At 34.8% G+C, this 23,042-nt stretch overlaps 1 protein-coding gene across 3 annotated transcripts; it reads right to left on the reverse strand.

Annotated features, from left to right (window-relative positions):
- Positions 1 to 7,463: 7,463 nt before the first annotated feature.
- Positions 7,464 to 17,358, reverse strand: LOC111983077 (protein FAR-RED ELONGATED HYPOCOTYL 3). Of its 3 annotated transcripts, none has more exons than XM_024014732.2 (10): positions 16,961 to 17,358; positions 12,177 to 12,310; positions 9,037 to 11,246; positions 8,898 to 8,954; positions 8,595 to 8,663; positions 8,426 to 8,494; positions 8,261 to 8,329; positions 8,120 to 8,170; positions 7,952 to 8,031; positions 7,464 to 7,842 (listed from the first exon to the last, which is right to left on the reverse strand). In XM_024014732.2, exons 3-9 carry the CDS (start codon positions 11,206 to 11,208, stop codon positions 7,975 to 7,977), a joined length of 2,544 nt encoding a protein of 847 aa, XP_023870500.1. In that variant the 5' UTR covers positions 11,209 to 11,246; positions 12,177 to 12,310; positions 16,961 to 17,358; the 3' UTR covers positions 7,464 to 7,842; positions 7,952 to 7,974. The 3 variants fall into 3 exon arrangements, with proteins under 3 accessions (XP_023870500.1, XP_065621608.1, XP_065621609.1); XM_065765536.1 differs by having other exon boundaries at positions 12,177 to 12,356; XM_065765537.1 differs by lacking the exon at positions 16,961 to 17,358 and adding an exon at positions 13,044 to 13,170.
- Positions 17,359 to 23,042: the final 5,684 nt, after the last annotated feature.

Below are 23,042 nucleotides of genomic sequence, written 5' to 3' on the forward strand. Positions count from 1 at the left end.
TTCTCACACATGCGTGGCGCGTGTTTGTTTGTAACTTTTGATAACTTTTTTTTTTTTTTAACACATTGTAATGGTTATTGATAAAATTTTTGCTAATTTATTGATCTGTTTGGGTTCACCTATTTTGTTTAAATTAAAATTTTTTTACTGAAAGTACTGTAGTAGAAAGTTATCTAAATAGTATAGTAAAACTTATGAATAGTATCAAAAAGTGAGTAGGGTCATGAATAGTATTAAAAATAAACTGAATAGTAAAATAAACCGGAGCCAAACGCACACTTAGGGTATGTTTGGGATCTGCTTATTTTGATGAAACTGAAAACTTTTTTACTGAAAATACTGTAAATAAAAGTAGAAAGTTAGCTAAATAGTACAATGAGACTCATGAATAGTATCAAAAAGTACAGTGAAACTCATGAATAGTAGCAAAAATAAACTGAATAGTAAAATAAGCTGGAGCCAAATGCACACTTAGGGCATGTTTGGGATCCGCTTATTTTGATTAAACTGAAAACTTTTTTGCTGAAAGTACTGTAGATAAAAGTAAAAAGTTAGCTAAATAGTACAATGAGACCCATAAATAGTACCAAAAAGTGCAATGGGGCTCATGAATAGTAGCAAAAATAAGTTGAATAGTAAAATAAGCTAGTTTTTTAATTTTTTCTAAACACACACTTAGTTTTGTTTGTTTTAGTAATGATATTTTCTAGAAAATGAGTCATTTTTTTAAAAGTATTTTCTATAAAATTATCTCATTTTTTTTATATTTGGTAGCAACTTTAAATGAGTGGAAAATCTCTCAATTTCTCTTATTTAGTTTGCTGTGAGATAGAATTGTTTTCAAAAAAAAAAAATAGTGGAAAACAATTTATAAAAATAAATCAAACTTTTATATTAATTAAAGATAATTTTTCTTTGACTCATTTTTTATGATGTTACCAAACACTAGAAATATAGAAAACTATCTTTAGCCATTGTTTTTCATCAAAACAAAGAGAGCCTACTGATTTTGTAAAATAATGACATTCCTTTGAAACTATTTTTGGGACTGTCCAACCACCCGTGAAATTCAACCCATCTACTTGATTTGGCCAATCCGACAATGTCACTAATAGCTAGGGACGAGTGGAACTCTTTGAATTTTGACACATTTAGGTTGAGTGTCGAGTTATCCATATAAAAATTCGACACAGCCAACCTGTTTGATGAAGGCATCAAAGGGGTTCTAGATCCGAGAAAGGTAGCCGGAATCTATAGATCTCTATCTAGATTTGACACAGATAAAAAATCTAAAGATTTTTATACTTAAATCAAGTGGAGATTTGGAGACCCCTCCCCCTTCGCCCTATCATTGGTTGCCACTTAGGGACATTTGAATGGTTGAGCCAATGTCTCTATGCAATTGATAGCAGGCTTCATCCTCCCCAACCCAATGTGTTTGTGTCAAGTGACAAGTTAAGCCTCAACTCGACTCCACTCGACCCATGGGCACCCTAAAACTATTTATGAAGTCCGTCTTGTGACTTTCACCATATTTACCTTTGTATTGTGGAGAAGAGAGAGTTCACTGAGAGGGAAAGCAATTTTGGAAAGAATGAGAATAAGGAAGAAAAGAGAGCGGGATGGGGAGCTTGATTATACATATATATATATATATATATAATATTAAAATGCCTAAGCTCCAATGTTGTCTATCTTTAAAAAACCATTGAAACTAAAATGCTCTTGGGCTAATTGGGTTGATAATCCAATGTGGGTTATTTTATGGGCTTGTTAGGCATATTCTAGGTGAATTAGCCATTTGGTCAGTCCAACGCGAATACTATAAACTACGGATGAAATAACACTAACGATGGAGGAATGACGCTCCCCTTTGAGGTTTAATGTAATGTGTAAGTTTATATCATCTCACACAATGACTTCCTAAACAAAATATTTCATTTTTTAACATGGCTCTTATTCATTTATACAAACCTCAAAAGGAGTATCTTTTACCCATAATCTCATAGAAGTCAAACATAGACTTATCTTTCACATTTATAAAACCTCAAGCAAAGTGTCAAATGTCATTCTATAAAACCTCAAGGTGGGAGGTTTGTGAAATTTTTCATAAGTTAATAATTTTTCAAATATTTTTTGTACATGTTTATAGTAAAATTTACAAATTTTATGAACTTATTAGAATTTAAAATGATAATATGTTCTATTAAAAAAAATATGATGTAAATGGGTGAGTATAAAGTGACCAGCTTTATTTAAACAATTGGGAAGAATATATTATTCTCCTATAATTTTGGGTGGTTTCATATTAAACTTGTATGGGGCAAAAATAACCCAGGCCCAAAGGGAAAATTGGGTTGGGAAGTGAGCCCACCTCAATTAATTTGTAGAGAGGGAAAGCGGACTAATGCTTAGGCTTTTAATCTAATGGGTTAAACTCAAGAAACAGGTCCAAATAAAAGAAGTAGAATTTATAAGTAAAAATGGGTATAAACGTGTATATTGATGTTTCCTCGATCAGCCGAGGAACCTTACTATACTTGAAGCATTACAAACTTAAATATGATTCTTTCTCTAATCTCTAGGTCTTTAACCCTATTCATGGGGATCCTTCCTCCTTTTATGATGGTTTCCATTTCATCCTGACCCTCCACATGGAGGGTGGTGGATCTCTCACTAAAAACTTGTCTCGTCCTTCCCTTGGGAGGATGTGCTGAGTGAACTATAGGCTATCTTAGTACTATTCAAGTGTCATTCAGCCATTAATGTGGTTGACATAGTTGTTGCAGCGCATTCAATGCAAAGTTGATAGATGCTTTCCTGAGAAGCTTTCTTCTCTTCTATATCCATACTTCTCACTATTGCTTTCCTCAATTCCTGCTTTCCAGCCCAGTGTGGACTTCATCTTGTCCTCTTCAGGTGATTTATGTCCAAGTGCCTTCATCGGTCTATCCGGAGTTGTCTACCAAGCTTCCTCTTCTGAGTTGCCTCAGATCACACAAGTTAGAGAAATTATAGATTGGGCTTGCATATTCCTTGAGTCTAGCCCAATAAAGGTGTTACTCTTGGATCCCCCCCTCACAAAACCTTAATTGTTAACTTTTTTTTAATTAAAATTATGAAATTTTAAATCATTTCAAGTCACACTCTAAATAAGTCTCTATTAGATAAAAGTAATAGAAATTTATAAGTTTTGACTAAATCTACTTAAAGACCAAAAAAAATCCTTACATGTGGAATTATAAGACCTCTAATATACAGTATTAGAATTTTTTTTTTTTTGAGCAATATACAGTATTAGAATTGTGAACTTATATAATAATCATTCAAATAAATGTTGGTAAAAGCGTCGAGTGCACTTAAATACATAGGCATGTTGGAGCCTAGGCACAAAATGCAAGTGCACGTCTGATTGAAGTATAGCGCACAATTTTTAAACATAATATCTCATAACTTCTAATAGAAATATCCATAGCATATAATTAAAAATAATAATAACTCAAAATTTTTATATGCACTTATATAATTTTTGTAAGTTCAATTTTATAATGTTTGATAAGCACCTAAGTTATTTCAATTCTTAAAATTTTTATATAGTAAATGGAAAATGATTATCAATGGTTAACATCATAATAATCTGGTCATAAAAAGTCAAAGACCAAGAAGCACAAGAATTGTAAATTAACCTTGTTCGTATCTTACGACATGCAAATAAAAAAATTGTTTGTGGAATACACTGCCCTAAGGATAGTGGTTGTGTAATAAGCCATTGGTCCATGTCATTTCTTTCAAAATAAAACAATTAATTTTGTTGATCCATATTTTTTTAGCAATTAAATACCACAGTGTGCCTAGGCATACTTTATACTTCAAAAAGCTCCCAAAAAAAGCATGCATAGATAGTGGTTGTGTAATATGCATAGATAGTGGTTGTGTAATAAGCCATTGGTCCATGTCATTTCTTTCAAAATAAAACAACTAATTTTGTTGATCCATATTTTTTTAGCAATTAAATACCACAGTGTGCCTAGGCATACCTTATACTTCAAAAAGCTCCAAAAAAAAGCTTGCATAAAGTGCTCTTCATTAAACGAGCATTTTTTTTTTTTTTTGCCTAGCAAAGTATTGAGAGCTTGGGATTTCTAACTTTGAGCTTTAACACGCTTTTAACTACACTGATTTAGTTATTGTCACCAAAATGTTCACAATAAAATTATATATTATATAAACAAATATCATATATAAAATATATTGTATCCTATATGCTATGATTGCACCAAGTGTATCCCTCTATTTTTTATTTTTTTTCTTGTTTTAATTTTCTCCTTACGTCATACATTAAAATAATCAACATAATCTCTTTAAAAAGAAAGTAATTAACATAATTGCTATAAGTGAAACTCTATTGCCCAATTCACAATTTTTTTTAAAAACTAATCCTATTAAAATTATATTACAAAAATTTCAATAAATTTTTTTAAAAAAAATGCATCATTATTTATTTTATGTTATTTTAATAATCTACAATAAATTTTGTTGGTTTAATAATATAAGTTGGGTCGTATGTGTCGTACTTACAGTATGAGATCAAATGTAAGTATTACAAGCTATACGACTAATATCTCATGTGAGTCATATAAGTGTACTAAAAATATTATGATTTACTTTAGGTGACCCTATTAGCAATAGCTTTTTTGTGCTACTCAAATTAAAATTAATTATCAAAAGTTTCAATATATTTTAAAGGAATTTCATTGTTTATTATAATATTTTATAAACTATTATAATCTTTAGTTAATATAAAAAATTGGACTTACAAAATGTGCATTTGTCATGCAACTTAAAGTAATTTTTATCTTTAATTTTTAATTTATGCTTTATTATTCAATCTTAGTTCTTTTATTGAATTATTATATTTAATTTACATATGATTTTTCATTAAGATGTGAAATTTTGCTATGTGACTCATTTAAATTACATTAAAATTATGATAATAGTCTACTTTAAGTGAAACTTTATTTGTAAATTTTAAAAAATAAATACATAATATTTATTTTAAAAGGAGTACGTTTTATTTATTTATTTAAAATTATTTTATAATCTATTATAATATTTGGTTCCTTATAAAAACTTGGGTTTGCATGATGTGCATTCATCACGTAAAATAAATTAATTTCTGTTGTTTGATTTCTACTACATATTGTATTGTTTAATTTTAATTTTAATTATATTATTGAAACATTTTTCTGTATGAGTATGTATTTGCATGTATGTATTATGATTCTATCTTAGATGGTGTATCATTACTATACTTTGACTCCGAATTAAAAATCTATGGGGGCTTTTTTTTTTCTTTTTTTTTCTTTTTATGCCCTAGACACGTATCCTGAAGTGGTTGGACAGTTTCTAGTCTAGCCTTTAGCCCAGATGCGTTATGGGGTGAATCGGGGCTGACTCTTCTGTGGAATGACCTTAATCTGCTAGACCTAATCTGTGCACAAACAATAAACCCAAGACCCAAAAATAAAACTAAATAAATGTTAGTTGCCATAGGTTAGTGCATGCATAAAAATATTTAGGACCCAACTCCCACAACTTTGTTATTTCAATCCAAAGGTATACAAAACTGTGACGTTTGAGACTTAAATAAAAGTGATGATCCCACTCAAATGATTCTTTCTACAAAAAGATTCAAGTGAGAAAGGCCTTGAGCGAGAGAAGAAAGTTTCCTAGTAATAAATGTCACTAATAATATTCTACTACAAGGGCCTTTCGGCTTTATGCAAAATGGGATGAAGATAAATGTTTTGAGAAACATCTACTACTATCACAACTACTACAGATTTCATCATGTTGATTCTTCCCTCTTGCCTTGATGTTGCTTTGGCCAGCCAAGCCATTCCCTTTTATACTTGAGGTTGGATAGCCAATTTCCCATTTTACCTTTTTTCTCCTTTGTTGACTCCCTTTTGGGGTTGAGTCTTCAATTTGTCTTTGGCAGGATAGGCTCTCTTTTTTCTCCTTTTTCTTGGGCTTGGCAGAACCCTCAAATTTTGGGTATCAACACACACACACTCTCTCTCTCTCTCGTGAAAACCAACTTAACTGTTACATACTTACATGATTATGGTAAACTTCATAAAACAAAGCAATTGAACTATGCAATAGAAGATTCGTTGTACTAATTACGGTAACTTTCACTAGCTCCTACAAGGCTGTAACACAATTTCATTGTCAAATTATCACCCAAACCGCATGGCTTTCTAATATTTAGGGTTATTTTCACTTAGTTATTTTACTCCAGAATAGTAGGGTTCACAAATATCACCCTTGAATTTTACGGTTAGCATCTATTTGTTCTTTCAACTTTCCATCTGAACATTGTAATTTAAACAATTCTAAAATCTCACCTTCTACTAATATTTTACATTAAAAACTATATAATGATTTGAAAATGATTTTTGTTACACCATTAATTTTTTGAAGTACCTATCATTACTAAGTATAAATTATATTATGAAATCCCATAAGCTTTAATAGAAAAAATTTCAAAATATTAATTTGTAAAGTTACAAATTGTACCCTATAAGTTTACCGAAAATTCAATCCAGTCATGTAACTTTTGACTTATCAAGTGAACCAAACACCCTGTAAGTGTAAATTATATTATAAAATTTCATAAGCATTACTAGAAAAACTTTCAAAACATTAATTTGTGAAGTTACAAATTGTACCTAGTAAGCTTACCTAAAATTCAATTTAGTCATGTAACTTCTACCTTATTAATTTCAATCTTATGTTAAAGGGGTTACAGTTAAGCGTCCCAAAGCAACGTAATTTTTTTTTTTTTTGAATTTCCAACACCATTTTTAAGACACCTAACAACACATTGTAAAAGAATTAGATGGAGACATTGAATAAATGTAATAGTTATAGTACTGAAATTAATAAATCAAAAGTTACAGGACTAAATTGAATTTTAAGCAAAATTAACAGATGCTATTTATAATTTAGCCTAGTTAATTTATTATAAACCAAATTGCAGGGTTTGATTTATTGTTATAATAAAAATTAAAGAACCAAATTGATAATCACATCTACGTCCAAGGATAGTAATTACAAAAATCTCAAAATATAAATTGGGTAAATAAACAAATTTTACCTTAAAAAAAGAAAAGTGAAACTAAAAAAAAAAAAACTATAAATAAACAAGAGCTGACTGGTATCAGTATGTAATCTGGAACTTGCCCATTGAGGGGGAAATAAAAGTAAAGCTTATTGGTGCCCTGCTTTTAGTCTTTCTGGAGGAAAAAGGAGAGGACTGTGCTATAGCCTATAGTTCACTCTTAAAAAGAGTAGCCTAGTCCATATTCAAAACCTACCGTTACCCCCCAGCACTACCCAACAGAAAATGATAATTAATAATAATATAACAAAGGACAAAGGGAAGTAGAAATGGGGGATCAAAGAGAACTAGTTCCAACATTCTTTTCTACTGTTAGAACTTGGGGACTACAGCCTACACAGATGGCATATTAGCCAATTGTAATGAACTTGGAATTTGTTTTACTGATTTCAACTACTCCTATCTAGATTTAACAATCACAGATACAATATTACAACAACCTTTACAAAAGATATAATCCCTGCCTCAGAATCTATTCCAACTCTTAGGGAGATTCTATTATAAAATAGATGGTGAAGATAAAACAACAGCCTATATCTAATCTTATTTTACATATGCCAAAGAAGTTGTTCTCTATCATAATCCTTCCATCCACAAAGCATGATCAATTCATTCTTTACAGAGACATTTGCTTCAACACATTGTTTTCACTTTGCCTACAAACAAAGTAAAGCATTCAATTTATACTTCAAAAGTAACGGGATTCAAGATAATAATTATTGCTTGGGGACCAAAAGATAAATATTCATTTCAAATCTGAACTACCTTCTTAGTGAGAAAGGTACGTCTCATGCATGCCTTGATGCGTCATCATGCAACTGTGCAGCTCTTACATTGGGATCATCCTGCCATGAGTAAGAAAAACCCATTATAAGTCCTGTGGTACAAATGACATGATCCTGCAGAATTGTCAGAATAACCATGTAAACTTACTCGAATGCCATAAGTGAAACCAGTTGGTGTTCGGAAAAAATCCATTTGTCCCTGCAAATATAAAACCCCAAATCATGAAAGGACACCATTTGAACAAGGTAATAGACTGAAAATTATGGCTAGCATCATAGGGTGCTATACCAGCCCATGCATGCTTTGCTGAGCACTGTAATAACCATCATGGCTCGGTGCTATTGAGTTCAATTGACCCTACACACATGAAACCCAGATTTCAATATAAAGTTATTAACATCTTTAGTGCAGTATCACCAGTTTATGCATTGCAGTTATATATATATGATATACCAGCCCCTGAATGGTCTGTTGATTCCCATAGTAGGTATCACGTGTTGGTGCCATTAGGTTCAGTTGTACCTGCAAAAATATTAAAAGTATAAATTGAAAAGGGGAAAAAAAAAAGATTATGTTATTTGCATAGTTGTAAGATACATGATGGAGCTATAGTTCATCATACCATTCCTTGCATGCTCTGTTGTGTGCCATAGTAGCTATCAAGGGTTACTGCTCTTGAGCTTATTTTGTCCTACAAATAAAATTCCTCAATGTTAGTTACTTTTATTCTTTTACAAAATAAAATAATTCTAGCACAGTCCACAAAGTAGCATCGGACATTCCTGAGTTGGTTCTACTGAGCACAATTGAACCACATATACACAAAAACATTATTTCCAGTATGACACAATTTAAAGTACATAATGTAATAACCCAAAAATAAAGTGTTTCTTTACAGGCTAACTATTCATAAGAAGGGACAAACCATTTGCTGCAAGCTGTCTTGTGTGCTAACGGTCATTACATCTGACTCGGAGTTCACCTGCAATTTATGAAGGAGGTCATATTTAATGAATATCATTTGAATACAAACATAAGCAAGCCAGTCGCAATCAACAGCTAACCTTTCTTTTCTTGGTCGGATTCTTTTTTTTATTTGTCCTCCCCATGCTTCTACTTTGGTTATCTTCTTCAATGCAAAGTAGACCGTGAGTGTCTGATGTGCCAACTTCTGTGAGACTCTTACTAGAATTGTTCATACTCACACAGCTTCCAAAAGCTTCATCTAGTGTGCGGATTGCAAAACTGTAACTCTCCTGAGAAAGGGATCCCTCTTCACTCAGTTTCATTGCCCGTTGACATATATCGTTGTAACGTTGCATCCTAGATTGTACCAGTTCAGATACTTCTCCCAATAAATGCCTACTCTTTGCATCTTTTGTCCAACGTTTCAAAATATATTGAGATGGGATGGCAGAAAGGCCACAAATTTGAAGAACAATCATTGCATGTCTACAAAGATAACCTTTGTATTCATACAACCGGCATATACAAGATATTTCTGATTTCATTTCATTCCATATAACCATGAAGTCTTGACTCCTGTCAAATTCTTGAACTCGGAAAGTAGTGATTGCCTCATCTTGTCTTTCTTTTTTAGGATGACAAGCAACTACACCAAGAAGCTCAGCTTGAAATTTCTTGAACACAGCATGTGTGTATACCACAGAAACACTCTTCTCCAATGGTGAAGGAGATTTTAATGTAGGTTGTTTGTTCCAAGTATCAGAATCTGCCTTAGCTTCCTCTTCATACCGATCCTGTAGAATTAATTCATACTGTTTCACAAATTCTTGTACTGTGGTTTTCTTGTGCACAAATTTATCAAAAAAGGAATTTACACTCTCTGATCGCTGAACTGTTGACATTCCAGCCAAACAAACATCCTTCATGTATGTTGGCACCCATAGTTTACGATCATCATATAGTGACTGCATCCATTCATCCTCTTTGAGCTCAAATCTTTCAAGAATTTTCCACCACCGTTTTTCAAACTCTTCATTTGTCCATGACCTGTGGATGCATTTTTCAAATTTTGCCATAAAACTTTCATGCCGTTTCATTATGTGACCAAGATTTTCAGAAACCTTCCCCAATATATGCCACAAACAAAAGCAATGGCGAGTATCTGGAAAGACCTCTAAAACAGCTGATTTCATGGCTTTGTCATGGTCAGTGATTAATACTTTTGGAGCTTGCCCACCCATTGCTTTCAGCCATGTCTGCATTAGCCAAGAAAATGTATTCACACTTTCATCTGATATCAGAGCACATCCAAGCAACATGAATTGATAGTGTTGATTCACTCCAATAAATAGAGCAAGTGGCATCTTATATTTGTTTCTAACATACGTAGTATCAAATGAAACTACATCACTGAAAGTGTTGTAGTCGTGCCTACTTTTAGCATCAACCCAGAACAAATTTTTTAGCCGTTGATCTTCTCCCAGATCTATTGCATAAAAGAAGTTTGAATTTATATTTTGCATCTGTAAGAAAAAATCAAGCAAAATCTTAGCATCTCCTGTCTCTAGTGCCAAATTCCGACCTTTATCAAATGGATTTTTGGGGTCATTCTTAAGACCAACAACATTTTTGTATTCGGCAAATTGTCTAGCCATTGCAGCATACATCTTTCTTGTTTGTTCACTTACAGCCTGGGCTGGTAACAGCTCATGGTTGTGCTCCTTAACAAAACTATGTATAACCCATTTTCCATCTGGCCTTCTCTTCACATGCATACTTGCTTTGCAGTCTGTCTTTGAACATGACCGTCGACCCGTTGCATTTTCAATGTCTGGCTTGTTCTGCCTGGCACGTGGTCGATTATAGGATTTGTCATACTCTCGCTTCGTCCCATATCGAGAACAAGCAAATTTTGCATCAATAAATTCTCTTGAAGTCTTTGAACGGCGGCTGTTTTGTATTGCAGTATTGAATCCCATAGACCGAGCATATTCTTGATAGAATGAGTATGCTTCCCCATGAGATTCAAATTCCATACCAGAAAGTGGCTCAAGATTGGTATCTTCTTTAAACACTCCCATATCCACCGTGGGAGAATTCAAATCCCCACCATCTTCAACATGCACATCGACTCCAACATCAACCATATTTTCACCCTCTATATCTCCATTATGCAGTTTCTCATCACCATTCAAGATGTTATCAATTGCATTTGGCTCTTCATCTTCCTTGTCATGCTCACCAGAAGGTAGTCTAAGATCTATGTCCATGATGTCAGTAAATTAAGTCTGGCAAATGATTATCCAGGCTGAAAAGAGGAAAGACAACATGTTTGTATCAAACCTTTTTTTTTTTTTTTTTTTGATAAGTATGTTTGTGTCAAACCACTTGACAACTACAAAATAAAACCATTAATACTCATGACTATTATGACAACGGACAATTAAATAAAAATATTAAGCTCTTCTACTCTTCTTGACTCATTAGTGAATTTCAAGCCTATATTATTTAAAGTAACACTAACCTCCAAAATAAAAATGTTAGAAAACTGTGTAAACTAATCTAAAACCACAGTTAATCAAATATACAAAGAACACCTAGCATGCAATAGAAATTTGCATTGCACAACACGTTATTTCACAATAACAAAGGCAATTAACTCCAGAGAAGAGCACCAAAGGCCAATAACTTCTCACTGAGCCATGATTGACAATATACATCAATATCATCCAACGTGATATTGATAATATCAATGGACAATATACATCAATATCATTATTCAAAGTTTTCAACTAGTATGCTTGTAGCATTCAAGATTTTCTTTTAACAGGGCTGGACTTCTTTCTCAACCAACAGCCAAAAGACAAGCAGAGCCAGTAAAAGATACAATCCATTTTTCTAAAGCTGAAACTTGTTTAGATTAATAACAAAAAATAAAAATAACTACTCTTTTACATAGGATATCCATTCCAAAAGATGAGACACCACTATTTATCTGAGAAAATTGTTTTGACACATTTATGCTAATGAGCTTTAGCCCAACTGGCACCTCCTCCCTTATAGGTGCTAGGTGGAGGGTGAGGTCTTGAGTTCAGGATCCAATAAGTGGGTGTGTAACTGACTAATAAAATTTTTTACACTTTTTATGTTTATTTCATTGGTTTGTGATAATGCAGATGATATATAAGGGAAGCACATATACACACAAATGCATATATTTTATAAATAAATAACATACATTAGAGAATGTTTTAGGACCCTTCCAACAATCTAAACCTTGAATCTTGCACAGCTTGTCCCTTCTTGCTCCAATTCACATTCCAAGACCAGCGTCGTGCATCTAAATTTTGTCCATGCTTTAGGGTATGTTTGCTGAAAGGAAAGTTGATATTAACGTCAAAATTTATACATCTACATTCTGCAGCAGGAAATTAATAAGCTAAATTAGAAGCACAATGAGGTTATCCCCAATACCAAGTAGCTTAGAAAAAAAGTTTTTCTAGAGATCATTTTGATCATTTTAAATCCATTGTCAAACTACAAAAGAAAAGCCCTCTCTACCTGTTCACATTGGCACTCAAGGTGGCTTGTATAACCTTCAAATTAATGTCTTAAAAAGAAAAACCTAAAAATAATATAAAATAAAATAAAAGTTTCTTTCATTTTTGAAGGCACAATCTTCCTTTTGAAGGTTTGGTTTCTATTACAAGCCAACCAGAAATACTTTTAACCCAACTACTAAGTGGCATCTTTTCATCCATAACAAGTAAATGGAATGTCCAAGACTAATTTTTTTTATACGAGAAAGGCCAAGACTAAATAGTAATTAATTTTCATTTTTACACAGGCAATGCCCAAACAATCTAAAGCAACCAAATTACTCTTAATTTTTTGCCAAAGCAAATAGATAACTCTCAAAAAGTATCATAGATTACATAAGTATTTGCCTCAACCAAGAGTCAAATACATTCAGATCAACAGGATCCATGTTCATAAGACATGACAAAAGTTTCAGACAGGCTGTCAACCTCTTGCAATCCTCCTTTATCAAAGCTTGAGACTAGCTATGCAAAAAGGATATGACAAAGAAAAAGAAAGGCCATACCCAATGCATAAAGCTCCAACTTTTGCGACATCTAGGAGAGGTCATAGTAGCCAGCCTTACCCCAAATTTTTTTTTTCCTTGGAGAGGCTGATTCCTAGACTCGAATCCACAACCTGTCGCTTTTGGTAGAAGACACTTTCCTTTGCACCAAGGCCAAGCTCGACCTCTAAAGTACAACAAATGGAAATTTCCAAAATGCCAACAATAAAACTATGTAATATTAAGACTATGAAATATACATACAAAGGTCAATACTAGCATCTGCTAAGCGAAAAAGGACATTCCTTATTCAATCCTAAATCTCAGCTACAATTATAGTTCAAACCAGAAAGGAGAATTCCTCTCAAAAAGCAATATTATATTATGGTTTTAGGTAGTTATGTGTCTCTTTTAACTGTCTAAAGAATTTAATTAAAGATCAGGTTCTCTTTAAATTGGCTTTTTCACACTATTTTATCCTGTCAGCAGTAAAAATCAACCACATAACCAATATCTTAGGTGTCTAATTCTCTCATTTTCTAAGATTCTTCAAAGAGCTTTATTCTTCGCACTTGATAGGCTTGAGCAGTTTGAGAGAGTGAAATAAAGGTCTCCTTGCACAAATTTTTTAAATTAAGTTACACGCACAATGTGTTTCTTGAACCCACTACCTCAACCTTCACTTTGCTCTTACAAGGGGTGGAGGTGGCATTTGAGCTAGAGCTCATTGCTCTTACAAGTCTAATGCCTTAAAATTCGGCACATCATTTTAATTATTACTCCTATCAAACTTGCATTCCCTGCACCTAAATTTAATGCGTATCCTAACATTTTAACAGGTCCCAGATAATAAGACTCTAAATTGCATTATCTGCTAATCAATTTCAAGACAACCAATTTTATAGTTTTTTTTCCCAGTAGGTGATATAAAGTTTTTTTTTTTCATAATCTTTACTAGGTGTCTCAAACTTTAGTGTTTTTTACAAGTCTTGTGGGCTAAAAATTAGATCATCATTTTAGATATTGGTCCCCATGTGATCCACTGACAGATACCAACTAAAACTGGATACCCAATATAATCTTTGAAAATCAGCCATAGCATCTAAGAGAAATTCTAAGATTTGAATATTTGATGGATATATATATATGGAAAAAATTCGTCGGATATTTGGAATTTGGTTCCACTTTGTTTGATTTGGACTCTGTGTCGAGAACAAAATAGGAGAACGTTTGAGGATTTGGAGAGTTCTAAGTACCAGCTTCTTGCTCATTTTGTTGGGACTTTGTTTGATTGGTCTTGAGCTTGGGGACTCACATATAGAGATTCTATTCCTAGTTTCTCGTTGTATATAATTTTCTGTTTTCTTTGTAATTATTTAGGCTACTTTATATCATTTTGCATGAAGTAGTCTCTTTTCAATAAAATTTTCTTACTTATCAAATACCATTACACAAAATCCCACTTTTGTGAGTTCTAAGAGAGGCAATTGGAAGGCAACCTTGCCCCCAATTTTTTAAAGAGGCTAATTCCCAGAATCAAACCCGTGATCGATTGCTTTCAATGGATGCTTTAAAATTTTAAATACAAATAATTATAGGAAAATTTTGGTACAAAATGATGGGAATCTTCCATCATTACATCACATGTTTATATGGAATTACTTTAATAATAAATGATTAATAAAATTCGTTGCAAAACTGATTTCAGTATAATTGGACAGTGGGACACAGTTATGCTTGCATGGTGCAAGGCATGCACACTGAAAGCGGGGAGAAAAAAGAAATGATAACTAAGATATCGACTCTACCCAAACCCATACAAAAACCTGACTGTATATTCTAAATGGAGAAATCCCCTGGGCCTCTACTGTTTAAGGGGTGAAAAGAAAGTATGGCTGATCATTCATCTGAAGCAATGAATTCAAATTTTCAGACCCAGAGAAAAATTTCCTCAAAAAAGGTTGCAAAACAGTAGGGTTGGAAGGAATTTCGGAATAGTTTTGTACATTAAGCTTTGAATTTATGTTGGAGATCAGGAATTGGAATCAATATCGGGTTTCTTGGACTTAATTTAACTAATTCAGTTAGAGGTAATGGCACAGATAAACTTTGTTGGCTCCCTTCTAAAAACTAAAATGGCGGGGTGAAAAGCATTTGAAAGCCTAAGGGCCCAACAAGAATACCATTCTTTGTTTGGACTGCACTTTTTGGGAAAATCTTAACTATAGAAAACTTGAAGAAAAGACATATTCTTGTGGTGGATTGACGCTGTATGTGAAAGAGGAGTGGGGAAACAATGGATCATTTACTTCTTCATTGTTATATTGCCAAAGAGGTATGCTCTATGGTTTTTAGCATGTCTGGGATTTGATGGGTTATGCCTAAAGGAGTCATGGAGTTGGTAGCATGTTGGCAAGGTAGTTTTGGTCGATATGGGTGCATAGAAATTTGGAAGGCAATTCCTCATTGTTTAATGTGGTGCATTTGGTGGGAGAGGAATGCCAAAACAAACAAAACATCCAATTTGGAAATGAATGACTAAAAATTCACCAAAACATAAAAATTATTGAAATTTATTATTGCACTATATTTTGGTAGATACTATTAGTCCCAATCATCATAGGGCATAATGCCAAAGGGCTTTAACTCAAATGATACTTTCTCTTTCCACAATATCGGGATGGAGGGGTGAGGTTTTGGGTTCAAAACCACAAACTATAAGAAAAAAAGAAGAGAAGGGGGGGGGGGGGGTTTCAAGCTTGTCATAAAGAGGGATTCATAAAAAAATCCCCCTTTTTTTGACTTGCATAATCCCCCTCCTCGTGCGGGAAACATTATCTTATGAGACGGTCTTATAATACAATTCTCTTTTGTCAAGAACCTTATAACTCAATTGATTGGCACCTCCTAATCTTTCCTCAAAGGAGAGATCCAAGGTTCAAATCCCCCCTCCGCCAATTACTGAATTATAAAAATAAAAATAAAATAATATTCTCTCACAGCATGTGGGACCTAGAGCATGTGGGACCCACACATACTACGAGAACGAGGTCTCCCCCAACCCACCAAAAAGTGGTTGGTAAGAAACAAAGACAAAACTACAATGACCCATTCACCAGATACCCTCAACCTTTTATTTTCAAATTTGAAGAAGGATTCCAACTGCATATCATGAATTAAATTCAAGATTAAAATCAAAAGTTGTAAAATCAGAAACCCAAAAATGTAAGATTATCTGAGAAAAGTAAAGGCCAGATTCTAACCAAAGAATTTCAATAGTAACTCAAAATATTTTTAACAAATATGGCCTAAACATAAAACCATCAAATGTTATGATCCTAGATTCTTCAAGAGCATTGCCAATGCACCCACGTAGTTTGGCAATCACCATATACTATGCTTTTATATTAATGACAATAAACACCAGCTAATACAACAAAACTAGGTTAAAATTCCCATTCCTTAATCACAATTCCCAATCTAATTGCAATCAACAAGGCAAGCTAATTTGTATAGAAGTAATGATACGGTTGCCCATTGCATAATATTCACCCCTAATTTTTTTTTTTTTTTTTACTCAAAAAAAAAAAAAAAACAAGGGAATTGGACGAGAATTTAATCCCTAATGCTTCAAAAAATCACATTCTCTGCTCTACACATGACTATTCAGCTCTGAATTTAATCCCTAATGCTTCAAAAAATCACATTCTCTGCTCTACACATGACTATTCAGCTCTGAATAGCTGACTAGTGTTAGTAACAATACACAAATCACATAATTGCAACAACTCAAGGCACTATTCTATTTTTCAGTTTCCCACACTTTCTGAGCAACCAAACAGAGAAGCTAGAAAATTAAACAAATTGGATTGGCTTAAAAAAAAAAAAAAAAAAGTAAAATTTCAGAGAGAGAGAGAGAGAGAGAGAGAGAAACAGACCTGTGAATAGCATCGGAGAAGCAGGAGCGAGTGTAAGCGAGTGTGGAAAGAGCGTTTGGCTTGAAATGAAATGTGTGTGAGAGAGAGAGAAATGTTTTTAGGGTTTGGGGTCTTTCACGCTCTCTCAGCGAGTAGCGATTTTTTTGGGGGAAAATTTTGGGGGTTTTTTCAGTTTTTACTTGCTCACTCAAAATTATATTAATTAATAAAAACAATTTCAATAAACCCAAAACCAAAATAATTATAATAATTTATCAGACTAGAGTAGAGCAAGAGCGAAAGATCAAAGATTGAAGAAGAAGAAGAAGAAGAAGAAGCAGCAGCTAGCGGGTCTGACCGTCTGAAAACTGAAGAAAGAAAGAAAAATTTTGGTCACGCGAGGGGTGGAGCGAGTGGACCAAACACAAGCCAACACCTTTTTAAATCAAAATGCGGTTTCTTTCTGTCTGTCTGTCTGTCTGTGTTTTTTTTTTCTTTTTTTCTTTTTTTTCTTTTTCCCTTTTTTTATTAGGATTATCGTTATATTGCGGTTTTTTAGGTTTTTTTTTATAAATAATTTAAACTTTTTATTTTTTGGTAGAGATAATAATTTTAACTTGTTGGAAGCACTAGAAAATATTAATCAAGTTATAAACTATGTTTAGTTTCTCTGAAAACGGAATAATGCTAGGAATACATAAAATAACATAACTTGTGTCACAATTCGCCTGCGTGGCAAATTATGAATGGTAGAGGTATGATGGTGGGTTCATGTGGGAACACATCTCTACTACTCACAACTTGCCACATGAAGAAATTGTGGCACAAGTTGTGTCATTTTATGTAGAAAGATATTACGTCTACAACAATTTTATCACATTTTTACAACAAATCACAGGTGGTTAGCTGTTATTGGTTCAAATTTGAAACTCACTAAAATTACTTTTTTGCCTCAATAATAACAATCAATAACAACCTGCCACTTCTTATCAAAAAAAAAAAAATAACAACCTGCAACTTAGAATTTGTTGTAAAATTATTGTAGACATATCATTTCTCTTTTATGTATCCCTAGCATTACTCCGTATATTGTGTTTTCTGTGGGACCCATAGTAAAAAAAAAAATTGTTTGGGTTTGGGTTTGTTTTTTGTTCTCATGTTTGTTTTTTGTTCTCATATTTGTTTTTAAGCGCAAAAAAAATGTGAGAATGAAAAAAAAAATGGCATTTTTATTTTTGGTAAAATGAGTTTACTGACATTTTTACAAGTAAAAAATAAAATAAAATAAAAAATCGAAGATTATGGAAAAATATTGTGAGCTTATGTTAAGCTACAAACTAGTTTGTAGCCAATGACTACAACTTCTACTAAAAAAATTAACATGACTATTTAAAATAAATAAAGACTCTTAATATGAGTTGTGGGGGGAAAAATGTCCAATCTAACATAGTGGGCCTAGAGCCCCATGTGAGGATTACTATACGTCCGAAGAGAAGGAGATGGTGAGGGCAAAGCCCATCCGGAAGAAGGATACCCGGAAAGAAGGATGATTGCCGTCCGAGGAGGCTGCCTTCCGTCCGAGGAGATTTTATTCCTCGGACGCGAATAGTATTGATTGATCAAGCGTGTGGAAGGTCCGAAGGATTTTCCTAACAACCCCAACGATCAAGATAAACTCTGGGTATATCTGGAGAAAATAAGAACTAGGAAATATCTAAAGGAAAAGCTGTTACCACCGCATTTAAGGCTCTGCAGCAACTTTTCTGGCCCCATTTATGTGGAGAAGACCCCTAAACAGTGTAACCTCACCTACCGCTACTCACACAGAGCTAAAGGAGATGCTTGACATGACATATACTCAAGTGGACTTACGGATGAGGTACAAGTGGACGATAGAGATGAGGAGAAGGGAGGTTATATAAAAGAAAGAAGCTCCTAAGGATGAATGGGGGGAAAAAAAGAAGAGAGAAGAAAGAGGAAGAGCTTTATTGTAACCCTAAAGTCTATATTCACCAGATAATCAATAATATAGTTCTTTGGACACCCATTTTTTACGTGTAAATTCATGTTGATTTATGCTTGAGGGTTGTGATTAGTTGTTGTCGATCCCATAATCAACCTAGCTCTTTCACCCATTGTCTACAAATTCATTGTTTTGGGCTTGGGCCACAAATCCTAACCCTACATGAGTAATATCGTCGAGCACAAAGTTTGGCTAGAAATTTGGATGTAGTCAATGGATACAATTTTCACTAAAAAAATTAATATATCTACATATCTTGAAAATCTAACCATCAGATTACATACTCTTTATATTTGTTGCATGTCAAATTTTGTGTCAATCAAACATTATTTATTTTTTGATCCATAAACTTATTTTTTATATATAATTTTAGATTACAAAAGCATGAAATTTAAACATTTAATTGATGGCATAGGAAATTACAGAAAATTTTGCAAATATGGAAGATAAAAGAAGAAAATTGTAATCCGATAGTAAATTTCTCAAAATTCACATCCAATAAAAATATATTGTGTAGAATTGTAACCAAACTTTGTCCTTTTGTCAGAGAAATCTAGTGTCCATTTAGCAAGCCCCTAATTTCCGATAGTTATTTACATAGCATTTATTAAAAGATATAGATTTTTTGTTAGTAGTTTTTAAGCTAAAATGCAAAACACATCCTCTAAGTTTTACTAAAATTCATTCTAGTTTTCTAACTTTTTTTTCATTCATTTTAGTTTTTTATGTTTCAAATTTGTTTAAAAATAAATTACAAATTACACCTCTTAGCTTCGATTGATGCAATTTAAGTTAAGACAAAATGAAGAACTTGCCTAGTAAAAACGACGGCGTTCACCCAAAAAAATCAAAACACAAAACCTGTAGTTATACGACACATTTCTGCCTACCTCAAAACCCAAATCGCTGAACAGAGGGAACCATCCACCAAAACCATCGGCTCATTGTGAAACCCATTAGCCTGACCAGATCAAGTCCAAAACCAAAACCAGGGGTTTTTGTTGCTACATGAACATAATGATTATCCCAAATATGATAAGTAAAATTATCATTATTTAATATGAAAGAATTAAAGATTTAAAATTGGAAATCTGTGTCCTCTTACTTTCCCTTCTATTTTATACTGTTGACGCATGAAGTGTATACGAACTTAATCATAGAGATGGTTGCAAAGTGTAATCTGCTTATTGAGAAATCATAAAGTTTATTGGAGAATGTTAATTATTTGAATGCCCTTGCTCTTTATTGTTTATATTTCGTTTTATTGAATGCCCTTGTAACGTAGGTCGCTCTAGGGTGTCCTGTGGTGCATGTGGAAGCAGTTAGAGTCTTGCAGGCCGTGTCCTTGCAAGAGTGGAGTGGTCTTCATGCTGTAAGACCAATAGTGGTGGAGTGGTCTTCTTTCGGTAAGACCAACCGGGGGGGTGAGATGGAGGATGAAATGGAAGAAATGTGGAAGAAGCTTTCCTTTACAGAGGAGGAGGGGGAGAGCATTTCACTAGGGAGCAGTACCACGGAGGCTGCGAAGTTGGTTGGAAAGAACTGTATTGTGATGAAAGTTTTGTCACACAGATGTATGAATATTGAAGCCCTTAGGAAAAACTTGAGAATGCTTTGGAAACCAAACAAAGGGGTGCAAATAAATGAGATTGGAGAAGAGCTGTTCCTAGTGGAGTTTGGAGATGGAAGAGATAAGAAGAGGGTTATGGACATGAGCCCGTGGACTTACGAGAAACAGCTGATTCTTTTGAAAGAGTTTGTGGGTGAGCAAGTACCAAAAGAAATATCTTTGTGGCAATCTCCCTTCTGGGTGCAAATACATAATCTGCCACTGAATAGTAGGACCAGAGAAATGGGTTGGGCAATTGGTTCAAAGTTGGGAGAGATTATGGATGTTGATGTTGCAGATTCGGGGTCCAATGGGGGAAATATCTCAGAGTAAGGGTCAAGATGGATGTTACCAAGAAGTTGGTGCGTGGGAAAAAGATAACCATTGAGGGTGGGGAGCAGAGGTGGATAGCATTCAAATATGAGCGTCTTCCGAACTTTTGTTACAGGTGTGGTTTGCTAAGTCATGGTTTAAGGGACTGCCCAGATGGAAAGATGGAAGACTTGACGGAGTCATCATCGTTACAATATGGCGCATGGCTGAGGGGGGAGGCGCCGAGGAGAGGGGGCGACGAATCTATAAAGTTTGGAGCTGAAGATAGGTGGCATGTAAGGGGAGGTCCGGCGAAAGGCATGTTGGGTGGTAGAGGAAGGTCTGGGCACGCGCCAGGGATGAGTTTGGAGAATGAGAAAATCCCAGAACCAACGCTGCCACATCAGGGGGACAGTGACAGAGGGGAAGAAACAACCGAGGAAGGCCAGGAAAGCCGAAAACAGAGGAAGGATCATGAAAAGGGAAAGGAGACCAGCCTAGGTGAGCTTTCTCAGGGAATCAATGTTAATTTGGTGAAAGAAAAGAGGGAAGGGCTCTGGGCTCAAAATCAAGTGGTGGAAGGTATGCATTGGGAGAAAGAGACCCATCCGGTGGTTGAAGTTCCTTTCAAATTTCGTGTGGCGCCAAATGCTAATGGTAGTGGAGTCGAAGTGGGCCCGGTAAGTGTGGATAAGGAGATCGACCCAATGGCTATGAGCTTTGATGTTGATTTGGGCTGGGTTGCTGAGGAAATTGGCCCAAAAAGCGGCTATTGGAAATGCATGGCAAGGAAGGCCCATGGTGCAAGCCTGACTAAAGAGACAATAAAGGACAAAACGTTGGGGAAAAGACCAGGCCCGATACCTGTACAGGAATTAGAAACCAACGTTACAAATCAGAAAAGAAGAAAAAACCAGGAACAGAGCAAGGCAGTTGTACATAGTGAAAAGAGGGATGGCGGAGAGGCGGTGGCTGCGGTGCAGCCCCGCTGAGCCTCATAAGTGTGCTCGCGTGGAACTGCCGGGGTTTAGGGTCAACCCCGACAGTCCAACTTCTCACCGATGAGGTGAAATCTAAAAACCCAGCCTTGGTATTCCTCGTGGAGACCAAAGCGAGTCCGAGTAGGATCAAAGGTTTGCAGCGGAAACTTCAGCTTTCCCAAGGGATTACGGTGCCGTGTGATGGTCGCAGTGGAGGATTGGCGATGCTTTGGCGAGAAGGGGTGGACGTGAGATTCAAGAGCTGCTCTCACTCCCACATCGATGTGGTGGTCTATGGCGTTGGTGGGACTATGCCGTGAAGGGCATCCGGCTTCTATGGGAATCCAGATGTAAGGAAAAGGTATGAATCGTGGGAATTGCTGTGTTCTTTAAAAAATCAATGTGATATGCCTTGGATAGTATTTGGGGATTTCAATGAAATCACCCATCCTGAGGAGAAATTGGGTTGGCTAGATCGTGATGCAAATCAAATGAGGAATTTTAGGGAGTGCTTAAGTAAATGTGGGCTGGTTGATTTGGGGTTTGTTGGGCAAAGGTTTACTTGGTGTAATGAGAGATTTGGAGAACAGAGGACTCTTATTAGATTGGATAGAATGGTGGCAAATGGGAAGTGGGTAGAGAAATTTCCTGATGCTCAAGTGCACCATTTTTCTATGTCTGCTTCTGACCATTGTATGTTAGCTTTGTACTTGACAAAGAAGAAGCGCACAAAGCCAACGAAGAGGAGGTTTGTATTTGAAGCGATGTGGGCGAGAGATGAAAGGTGTAGGGAGGTGATTGAAAGGGCATGGGATCCGCTCCGAGATAGTTGTGAGTTCAGCATTGGTGGAAGAATCCGAAGCTGTCAAGCTCAATTGCAAGGGTGGAATAGTGGGGTCTTCGGGAATGTCAATAAAAGGCTAAAAGTATTAAAGGAGCGTCTCCACCAGCTTGAAGTTCTGAATCACTTGCATGAGACAGCAAAGGAAATTTATGAAGTGAGAAGGGATATTAATGAGTTGTTGGCAAGAGAGGAGGTAATGTGGAAGCAAAGATCAAGGGCTCTTTGGCTTAAGTGTGGAGATAGAAACACTAAGTTCTTCCATGCGACAGCTTCACAAAGACGGAGAACTAACAAGATTGAAGGGCTGGAGGATGAAGGGGTATGGTTAGATAGTA

The sequence above is a fragment of the Quercus suber genome, unplaced genomic scaffold (assembly GCF_002906115.3).
Source record: "Quercus suber isolate HL8 unplaced genomic scaffold, Cork oak 2.0 scaffold_635, whole genome shotgun sequence".
In the NCBI taxonomy this organism is placed as follows: Eukaryota; Viridiplantae; Streptophyta; class Magnoliopsida; order Fagales; family Fagaceae; genus Quercus; species Quercus suber.

What these genes read in the sequence shown, in the direction of transcription:
- LOC111983077 (XM_024014732.2), bottom strand. Translation starts at nt 11,208, where the DNA reads ATGGACATAGATCTTAGACTACCTTCTGGTGAGCATGACAAGGAAGAT. An exon ending in ATCCGACCAAGAAAAGAAAG is followed by an intron (nt 8,955 to 9,036) that starts GTTAGCTGTTGA and finishes CATAAATTGCAG; the next exon opens with GTGAACTCCGAGTCAGATGT. An exon ending in AACAGAGCATGCAAGGAATG is followed by an intron (nt 8,495 to 8,594) that starts GTATGATGAACT and finishes ATATTTTTGCAG; the next exon opens with GTACAACTGAACCTAATGGC.